Source organism: Pinus tabuliformis, chromosome 2_2, assembly GCF_031772625.1.
Source record: "Pinus tabuliformis cultivar Carrire ecotype Pingquan chromosome 2_2, CPIR1, whole genome shotgun sequence".
NCBI lineage: Eukaryota > Viridiplantae > Streptophyta > Pinopsida > Pinales > Pinaceae > Pinus > Pinus tabuliformis.
In genome coordinates, this window is record NC_142300.1 from 303,728,114 (window position 1) to 303,739,290 (window position 11,177).

At 34.1% G+C, this 11,177-nt stretch overlaps 1 protein-coding gene and 1 pseudogene across 1 annotated transcript; one reads left to right on the forward strand and one right to left on the reverse strand.

Moving 5' to 3' along the window:
* Window positions 1–1,400: 1,400 nt before the first annotated feature.
* On the reverse strand, window positions 1,401–3,419 carry LOC149192503 (protein DMR6-LIKE OXYGENASE 1-like). Its single transcript, XM_089404627.1, has 3 exons — window positions 2,859–3,419; window positions 2,208–2,532; window positions 1,401–1,981 (listed from the first exon to the last, which is right to left on the reverse strand). The coding sequence occupies exons 1-3, from the start codon at window positions 3,362–3,364 to the stop codon at window positions 1,709–1,711; spliced, it is 1,104 nt and encodes a 367-aa protein (XP_089260753.1). The 5' UTR covers window positions 3,365–3,419; the 3' UTR covers window positions 1,401–1,708.
* Window positions 3,420–4,720: 1,301 nt separating this feature from the next.
* LOC149192504 (homeobox-leucine zipper protein HAT2-like) lies at window positions 4,721–5,597 on the forward strand (annotated as a pseudogene).
* The last annotated feature ends 5,580 nt before the right edge of the window (window positions 5,598–11,177 follow it).

Sequence of the window (11,177 nt, forward strand, 5' to 3'; positions counted from 1 at the left end):
ACAGAATCATCCCATTCAATTTGAATCCAAGTTTCCCTCAACCAAGTCAACTCTGAGTCCAAGTATGAGTTTAAATACTATAAAAAATTGCTGCCACTTTTTGTTCTATTAATGACTTATTTGCTGCCAATTTTTGTTCTATGAATGACTTAGTCCAAGTACGGGTTTAAATACTATAATTTTTTCTCCCACTTATTGTTCTATGAATTAGAAAGTTAAATTATGATTTTTCTTTTTTATTCACTATTTAAATCTTATAATCTTCGGTACATAGGAGTCTGTCTATATTTTATTTCACATGTTTTACAATTCAAAGTTCCAATGCCACCAATCTACATAGTAACGGGAATTTGTCACTTAGTGATCAAATGGTGATCACTTTGAAAAGAAAGGAATAGGTAAATACGATTACATAGCAACAGGACTTTGTCAGTTAGAGATCAAATTTTGATAGATAATGTCTTTCTTCATTGTGGATTGCTCTTTGATGTCCTTTTTAAAATGCTGTGAAATCCGAAAAGCAAAATGATATAAATTAATAAATTAAAAAGTTTTATCAGTAAACATTTGAAAATACAAAATGTCCTTAAAAGGACAGCTGCTCAAAAATGCATCACTAGTTTCTTTTCTTCCATTAGGACCATTTCACCATCATCAAGATCAGTAAATGCCACCAAGATTACTCTGATGCATCACTAGTTTCATTAGGACCATTTCACCATCATCAAGATCAGTAAATGCGACCAAGATTACTCTGATGCATCACTAGTTTCTTTTCTTCCATTAGGACCATTTCACCATCATCAAGATCAGTAAATGCCACCAAGATTACTCTGCAGGCCACTCTCTAGAAGACATTGTTCGACAGACACTTACGTGCTGACATCTACAACGTTGACTTGGATGATGTGTGGGGGCGAATTCCCTGCCTCCTCCCATGGAAGCTACATCAAGAAAATCCAGGCTATGTTTCTTTACAGGACGGACGTCCTTCACTTTATAGGTTTTCCTTCTAGGTGTATAAACTGCTTGTACGTCTCCAATGTTATATCAATTCATTTTCTGTTATTCTTCTAGTCATTTTAACTTTCATGTCAACTCATTTTAGGGGGTGTCTTTTGCAATGCACATTTTTGTTGGGCTGTATTATTTCTGGTTTTTGGCATTGCTCTTTAGAGGGCAGTAATATAATTTTCAAACTTTTAACGAAAATATTTTTAGAAAAAGGAAAATGCATGACATATAGTCAATACCCACACCCCCAAGATTGGTATCACTCTGAAAATTATTTTCCAAATCAATAGAAAAATAGATCGCAACAAGAAATCAAGACCATCAAGAAATAGATTGCAACAATTTCTTAAAAACCATTACCATCGCTGCACAAGTCGTTATCAATGTGACAAATGGAATTATTGTGGATTACTTGAAGGAGAAGAACAAATAGTATATTCCAAGTACAAGAAAAAGTATAAAAGTCTAGACAAATATGGAAATTTTGGCAAAAATTTTCTAAAATCTGACAAAACAACAGTACTTAAACACTCCTATTCCTAGATTTTTTTTTAAATTTTTGGTTGTCCATACAAATTTACTGCCCCGGTAGACTACTCCAAACTACTACAGACAACAATAAAAACTGCTAACTAAACAAATAGGTGGTTAAATAGAGAAGCACAAAAACATTATACATAGTATGATAAGGATCTTATTCAGAGGAATTTTGGGAAATAGAGAAGTGATGGATTTGAATATTTTCTGCGCCCAAATTTTTGAAATTGCTGTCCCTTTTCCTCTTGAAGAACTTCCCCCAACTGAATTCTTTATATCTGGGCGGATTTTTCTCATTGACCAACTCAGGTACAGGTCCCATCATAACATAATGCGAAGGAAAAAGAAAGAATGGGAAAGAGAACCTTTCCTTCTTGTCATTCACAACCACCCTATGTTCTACACTCTCGTATTTGCCATTGCTCCAAACCTGCATAACACAAAATCCCCTTTAAGAAATCTCAATTTTGATCTTGTGAGTCTGTTTCTTCTCAGGCAACACTGACAGAATGATTGTAAGTTATATATGATCACTCAGAAATCAATATATTTCACTTCCAGTCTAGTGAATTGTCTTTTTGTTAAAGCATGTTTCATATGAGAACTCATCATGTACTAATTAGTTAGACATGAATGGCAAAACAAAAACTACTCACCTGCATGCAGTCCCCCACATTGATGACAAAGGAATTGGGCATGGGCTTCACTCCAATCCATTCTCCATCCTTTCGCTTGACTTGAAGTCCCCCAACGTCATCCTGAGCAAGCACAGTGAGAGCCCCTGCGTCCTTGTGGGCACCCACTCCCAGTGCCAGCTCTGGCACAGGGCATGGCGAATAGTGATTCAACCTCACAAGCGATGTTTGTTCCTCAAATTTGGAATTGAAATATTCAGCCGGCAACCCCAAGCTCAGAGATATGAGTTCCACCAATCTGAAAGCAAGCTTCTCCATGGCCTCTGCATATTTCTCGCAGGCCTTCCTGTATCCACAAGCCATTGCAAACCAGTCAATAACTATCAAAAATTTAGAAGCCATATTTCAAGAAGTATTGGTAGGTAATTGTGTTGCGAGCTATCAATTATCCATGCCTCTCTGTATCCACGTCTCGTCACGAGATTAATGATAATAATGATTAACGTCTACTAAAATGCAAACTCTTATTAAAATTCAAGCAAAACAACTAGTGCATATTTCAAATTTAAAAAAAAAACACACACACAAAACCAGTGCCTATTTCAAATAAAGGAAAAAAAAATTAATTGAGATTATTCAAAATCTTGTTTCTATAAAGAAAAGAATAAAGACCTTAGGCGAGGTGGGTTCTGCGGCCATTGATTTGTGACGGTTAGAATCTCATCCGACTCGAGTTCGAAACTAGCAGGAAGACGAAATGTGTCTCGGCACGCAAAATCGAAGACCTCTTTCCAGTCCCTGACGTTTTTTGTGAGCTCTGTGTCGTAATAGCCCAATGGGTTTTCGAAATCTCTCCTCACTTTGGCTTTTTCTTGCAACGGGAGGGAAAAGAAATTGGCTGCTTCGGATTGGACTGTGTGGAGATGGTGGGGGGAGACGCCATGGTTGATGACTTGGAAGAATCCCCAGTCCCTGCAAGCTGCGTGTATTTGAGCGACGAGGGAGTCCAGGGTGGAGGGGTGAGGTGGAGTAGTGGAGTTGAGAGGGGAAAGATCTACGAGAGGAATTTGATCATCGAGCGCAAAGTCGTTGCGTTGGGCGTTTGGGCGATACTCCGGAGGGACGATGAAGGCTGCATTGAGGCCTGAATTGGCTTCAGATTGGCTCCCTAAACCCATTTCTTTACTTTTCTTTTCTTGTGTTTGAAGCTCTGTCGATCTTCTTGAATACTAACGTTGGTGGATGGCTTTAAATACTAACTATTACCGCCGGAGAAGCAAAGTTTGTAATACCTGGTTTAATGGCGACAGCCAAGTTACGAACGCGCTGACGTCATGCACGCATGCTTATTCCTCTCTGGTTAATTAAATCTAATACACTTTTGTGTCTATTATCATGTGGTTCATTGAATGTAGAGGCTTTATTGTCTATTCTCATTTCTTGAATTTATATCCTAATTACAAACGCAACCATGTTCATCTCATGCACGTCTCTTTTTACGCGGTGCTTTGAATTCAGATGATTTATTGTTTTAGTTACTAGAAAATGATAAATTTAGTTTCGGCTGGCTATGATTTTAAAATTGTATAATAATAATAAATAGTGAACTTCTAATATATAAGTTATTGAATTCAAATAATTTATTTTTTTATAATGTTGAAAGACGTTTTACAGATTTGTAAGGAAAATGGAGAAATGGGAAAGATTGTAGTGTCTTAAAAAATGTAATTTTAAGGAATTTAGACTTTTGTGATCCATAACATTGTTTAGATAATCTTCGGCAAAATCACATAACCAATCTTTTGTCGACGCGTTTCGAACCAACCAGTGTGGTTCATCGTCAGGAAATGTAATTTTATCATAACAAAAATTTAGAATAGAGTAGATGTTATAGTATTCATAAATGAGTTTAAATATTTAAATTTTGATTTAATAAAAAATATTTTAAAGATTATATACATCTATATTTAAATTTCTAGTCAATAAAATTTATTTTAAAGACTATTATGCTGATAGGCGGCGTCCCTCCTATTGGAGTTGGGCACTTTAATCATCTTCTTAATTAATTTTTTTGATCGGATGGCCTAGATTGAAAGATGCTAGTATATTCTCGTATACGACACTAAATCAATGAATGAAATTCTAAATCACATGTTTAAAGCATACTTAAATTGATTTTTTACAAAGCATGATTAAAAATTTACCATATCATTTGTTAATCGCCACCTATTATGATTAAGACAAAGTGGAAATATTAAAATGGTTGCGAAACATACGAATCGCCATCGCCATTCGTTTCAGTTACCTTAGGAACACCAACAGTTTCAATTCCGCCTAGAGATCACTCACCATTTCAATTCTCCTATAGAAAACGTGGCGACAGGGATGTAAGACATTGATTTAGTGTGGCAATCACTAACAGTTTCAATTTCATATAGCCATCACTTATCGTTTCAATTGGCCTCCTCCATGCACATGTTTCAATTGGCCTCCTCCATGCAGGGGGCATTGATGTGTCGTTTCCCAACAACACCATGGATTCCAAGGCAATTAACCTCCAGAACAGCTATGCGGAGATCAAGCGAAGATGGGATGATGGCGAGGAGTTGGAGAATGACCGAGTTTGGTCGAGGGTGCTCAGCGATGTAGAAGAGGAGGGCTGTTCCAGGAAGAAGCTTAGACTATCCAGAGAACAATGTGCTGTTTTGGAAGAAAGCTTCAGAAAGAACAGGGTGCCCGAACCTGTAAGTTTCTATACACAGTATTCACTTACAAGTTACTGCTCTATCATTTGTGTTTCGTCATGCTTTTGGCTGATGTAACTTCTTCTTCTTCTGCAGAAGGAAAAGCATGCATTGGCCTTACAGTTGAATCTCTGCCATCGACAAGTTGAGGTGTGGTTCTAGAATAGACAAGCAAGGTTAGCTCCAGTCCTTTATTGATTCATTGTATTTTGCATGTCGAAATTCATATGGAAAGTTCCATTTTGGAATCAACAGCTACATAATTTGGCCTGTAACTATGAAGAATGACTTGGAAATCAATTGTTGTGCAAATTTATAGTTCGGAAAACTTTTGATCCGATGGAGATCCTATTGTGTTGACAATTTTATTGACTCATTTATGTTATAGGTTAATTAAATGTTATGAATTTTTTTCAGGATGAAGCTTAAGAAAACAGAAATGGACTGCGAGCTTCTGAAGAGATATAATGAGGCACTTACAGATGAGAACAGAAAACTTCGCATAGAGCTAGAAAAACTAAAAGCTTTAAAAATGTCGCCACCTCTCAGGCCTGCGTCAACCGTTACCATGTGCCCCTCCTGTGAAAGAGTTTTAGTGGTTGACAATAGTAGCCACTTGACTTTGGTAAAATCTGGGTCTATGTTTTTACACAACTCTTTCCGGTAATGAATTGTCGGGTATTGATCAGAGTTTCTTTACCTGTAGTCATTGTTTAGCAATGGTGGACATCGTCTCTTTGTCAAACATTTTAGGTTTTCTCTAAAGGTTCACTTTATGAAACATTTAGGGTTTCAGTATATTTTTTATTAATTGACTTCGGTTTAGAAAGCGCTCAAGTCTCTGTTAATTTATTGAATGAGATGAGGCATCTTGATAAACCAAGGAACGTATAGCTGTACAGAGTGGGAGTCTATGAAATAAACATTGTATGTAAAATTCAAATGTTTATGTGAGATCATCTCTTTCTCTGAACCTTCTTGTGTTTATGAATTTTCTCCTTTTTTTATTATCAATATAAACATGTGTAATAATTGTTTTCATTTATTATTATTTTTAATAAAATACGATGACAATTTCTCTAGTCATGCTCATGGTAAAAGTAAAAGTCATCGTTATCGCTAAAAGCAGTACTTATTGACTAGTAGATGCATGCATATTCATGCTTACTTAATAACTATCATTTACATGTTTTTTTCTTTAAAGGTTTCATGTTTGAGTTATACCACATAGGCAGGACATAGGAAAATATTGTTATTGTAAAATGATTTAATAAATAAAAGACCTTTGTAGGTTATTTTATCGTTATTTTAAAAATGTTATAAAATTATAATTTTATTAATCATTGTTAATTTTTTTAAAATTTATTAATTTTATTAATCATTGTTATTTTTTTTAATTTTTTTAATCATTGTTTAGTTTGAACAATACAACATATTTCTATTGATGATCTTAAACCTGTTAAAAAAACTTAAAGTTTTTGTAAGCCTGGACCACTCATCTCGAGACACTTACAGTGTGAGTTTTACCCTTTAGTGCCCCTAGTTCCAGCCCTCAAGTCCTAGTAGTTATACATGGAGTTTTGTGCTTTTTAAAAATGTTTAAAGTGTGAACTTTACCCTTTAGTGCCCCTGGTTCCAGTGCTAAATTCCCAGCAGAGGAGTCATTACGGATCTTGGAATCCAGCTGAAGAATCAAATGAAGCTCTAGAGAGGAAGCAAAGTGAGAATTCGCAAAGGATTGAGGCTCAGAGAGAAATGAGTAGCGGAGTAGTTAAAGAAAGAAACCCTGAAGAAAAGCCGAAAACAAAGAGAAAACAATAAACAATGAATTAAAGTCAATTTAAAGGGACGAATGAAGAAGTGTAGTTTCAGTATACGGGAACCATTGGATCTTATAGATCAACAGTGTGACGACAAAGAGCAAGAACCGTCGATCTCATAGATCGACAGTCATCGCATGGTGAAGGAGCGCAGGAGTTAACGTAGAGAAAAGGTGGGTTTATAACCTTAGGTGGTATTTCAGGCAAGGACTAGATGGTAAGTGGTTTGAGCATTGATCAATTGATTCCATACATACATATCACGATGCGTGGCGGAGAGTTGGAGTGGGGAAACCACTTTATCGGGTGGTTAACCTCTGTGTGTGTGGTCAACCCGAAACCAATGTGAATCATTAGTTCTTTTGGGAGAAGATCAACGATAGAGAAGTAGTGTGACATACAAAGGAGTGGACCTGATGGTGTTATGTGGCATAGCTAATAAGTTTTGAGATCTGAAATCGCATTATTGCATGTCGGATGCAATAGAGGTCTTTGTTAACAAAACCCGTGGAGAATCGTGATTGCAATAAGTGAAAAGGTAAATCTCAAAAAGCTTGCGAAGGTCGTACCAAGGCGGAAAGGGTGTGGTAAGCGTATATTTCCTTGTAGTACTAATCAAACATGAATGCCAAGAAAACACTATGTATTAATCCATTTATGTATGACCTTTGGTTTCTAATTTTAACCAGATCCAATTTGTATTTCTTGATCAATATTTTATATATATATATATATATATATATATATATATATATATATATATATATATATGACCTAGCTACAAAAAATTTAATAATATATACCATGTTTAAAATAATTTAGATTTGTTGATAATAATTTTTTTAAAACAAAAAAATGACATATTAAAATTTTCACACTTATTAATTTTCGCAAAAGTTAACAATAATATTTATATTTTTTTCATAAGATTTTCATTTTAATTATATATGGTTTCATTACTTAACGCATGAATGTCTTCATATATAACTATAGTTGCAATTTGGTATAAAGCTTATTATTTCAATGATATTTTATCAATACTTATTTTCAAAAAACTTATATGGATTTGTCATATTAATAATTAATGCATACAAATCTATATTAGTCATGGTCAACCATGGTCCAATGCTGCATTGTGACAAAAATTGTCTCTATATGAAAATCAACGATGGTCCTATATTGCATCGTGACAAATATTGTCTCAATATGAAAATCAATCATGGCCAACCATGGTCCAACGTTGCATTGTGACAAAGATTTTTGGAATATGAAAATCAGCCATGGTCAACAATGGACAACCATGTTCATTTCAGGGTTTATAATATTTATTCAAACGTCGCATTATCACATAGATTGTATATGAAAATCAATCATTGTCAATTACGCTCAACCATGGTCAATATGAAAATCAACCATCATCAACCATGGTCAGCCATGGTCTAACATCACATTGTGAAAGAACTATCGCAACATGAAAATCAACCACGGTCGACCATTGTCGACCATGGTCGACCATGGTCAACCATGTTTCAACATCACATTTTGACTAAGATTGTCTCAATGTGAAAATCAACCATGGTAAATCATTGTCAACTATGGTCAAACATGGTCAATAATCATGTTCACATTGTGACGAAGATTTTCTTTTTGTCCAACGTCACATTGTGATAAAGATTGTCTCAATATGATAATCAACCATGGTCAATCATCGTCAACCATGGCCATTCATGGTCCAACATGGTCCAACATCACATTATAAGAATTATTGTCTAAATTACAAAATTGGCCATGTCAACCATCAATCATGGTCTACCATGGTCAAATGTCCCATTGTGACAAATATTGTCTCAAATGAAAATCAATCATGGTCAATCGTGGTCAACCATGGTCAATATGAAAATCAACCATGGTCCAACATCCCATTGTCACAATGATGTATCAATGTGAAAATCAACCATTCTTAATCATGGTCAGCCATGGTCAATAATCATGGTCACATTGTGACGAAGATGGTCTCTTGGTCCAATGCCAAATTATGAAAACTATGGTCATCCATGGACAAACATGGTACAACGACACATTGGGACAAAGATTGTCTCAATATGAAAATCAACCATGGTCATCCATGGTCCAACATCACATTGCAACAAATATTTTCTCAATATGAAAATCAATCATGTTCAATCATCGTCCAACATCGCATTGACAAAGATTGTGTCAATATGAAAATCAACCATTGTCAACGATAGTCAACCATGTTTATTTTAGGGTTTTTAATATTTATCTTAGGGTTTATATACCTTAGGTTTATAATATTAAAGCCTTGGGTTTAATATTATTCCCTTGGGTTATAATCCCTTAGGTTTTTAGTATTAATCCATTGTATTTATTAGTCCCTTAGGTTTATAATATTAATCCTAAGGTTTTATAATATTAATCCTAAGGTTTATAATATTAATATTAGGGTTTATATTCCTAGGGTTTAATATTAATCATTGGGTCTAATGTTATTCCCTTCAGTTTATAATCCCTCAGGTTTTTAATACTAGTCCAATGCTTTTACTAATCACTTTTCTTTATAATATTGATCCTAGGGTTTTAATATTAATCATAGGGTTTGTATTCCTAGGGTTTAATATTAAACCTATGGTTTATAACATTAATCTTATGGTTTAATATTAATCTTTTTAGTTTATAATTCCCTTCGTTTATAATATTAATCCCTTAGGTTTATTAATATTAGGGTTTATGTTCCTAGGATTTAATATTAATCATAAGGTTTAATGTTACTCCCTTGGGTTTTTCATATTAATAGCTCAGGGTTATTAATCCCTTTCCATTTTTGATCCCTTTCGTTTCTAATATTTTTCCCTTGGGTTTATTAATTCCCAATGGTTTATAATATCAAATTATTAGTTTTCTTCGTTCTTCAACTTTTTAATATTAATAATTCTTTGGGTTCATAATCCCTTGATGTTTTAGTGTTAAACCCTTGGGTTTAATATTACTTTGGGTTTATTATATCAATCCCTTGGGTTCATTATTCCCTTGGGTAATTGGGAGTTTCTTATGTCTCGGGCTGATATGAGGTTGCATCCTAGAGAAAGAGATTTATTTAATGTAGTAGTTCACATGTTTCCAAAAAATAATTTGGTCCTCTTTCATAATAGGCATATGTTAAAAGCATTAAGTTCTCTAATTGCACTATGTGTTGCTGAGCATTGAAGGCATTCACAAATCAGTGGTGTTGATGATGATCAATTGGACCGTGAAGTTTTGTTCTGTCGATCATGTTTATTTTAATGTTTATAATATTTGTCTTGGGGTTTATATACATTGGGTTTATAATATTAGTCCCTTGGGTTTAATATTATTCCCTTGGGTTCATCACCCCTTAGGATTTTAGTACTAATCCCTTCGTTTTATTATTCCTTTCGGTTTCTCATATTAATTCATTGGGTTTATTATTCCCTTAGGTTTATAACATCCATCATGGTGAAGCATTGTCAATCATAGACAACCATGGTCAACCATGCTTGAATGTCACATTGTCACAGGGATTTTCCTATCATGAAAATAAATGATGTTTATTTTAGTGTTAGTAATATTTATATTTGGGTTTACAAATGTTGGGTTTATAATATTAGTACCTTGGGTTCATACTCCCTTTGGGTTTTAGTATTAATCCCTTGGGTTTATTATTCATTTGGGTTTATAATATCAATCCCTTGGGTTTATTATTACCTCATGTTTATAATGTCAAGCATGGTCAACCATGGTTGAATGTCACATTGTCACAAGGTGATATAGGGTTAGCCCTGCTTACACTCATAGTATGCATGTGAACTGCATCAACCCATTTGTCTCAAGTATTTTAACTCTCTAAGGAGTCAAAACCTCTAACCTCCAATGGTTAAGGCCCTATTAATCAACATAGGCTAACCAACATACAATATTCACTTATCGGAACTTTAATCACCCCTTAACCTTCAAATAAGACTTTATTAAAGCCTTTCTTTTAAATCCTTCCCAACATACCAAAACCCTCTCATTAACCTTTATATATGTTAATATCGGGACTTTCTTTACCCTTCTAAACCTTCGTTACCCCTTAACCACACACACACATAGATATCTATCTATCTATCTATATATATATATATATATATATATATATATATATATATAGATATATATATATATATATATATATATATATATATATATATATATATATATATATATATATATATATATATATATATATATATATATATATATATATAACCATTTTTTCTTCAAACCTTGGTTATATATGTTTAAATGCATAAACCTTCCGTTGGTGCTATTTTCCTTTATAAACTTTTTACAAAGGAAATGCCCACAAAACATACCTTTCTGCTTTATACGGCATTTGCATGAATTTC

Coding starts and splice junctions, on each gene's coding strand:
- LOC149192503 (XM_089404627.1), bottom strand. CDS start 3,364: ATGGGTTTAGGGAGCCAATCTGAAGCCAATTCAGGCCTCAATGCAGCC. Junction 2,533..2,858: donor CAGAACCCACCTCGCCTAAG/GTCTTTATTCTT, acceptor TTGTGGATACAG/GAAGGCCTGCGAGAAATATG. Junction 1,982..2,207: donor ATGTGGGGGACTGCATGCAG/GTGAGTAGTTTT, acceptor TGTGTTATGCAG/GTTTGGAGCAATGGCAAATA.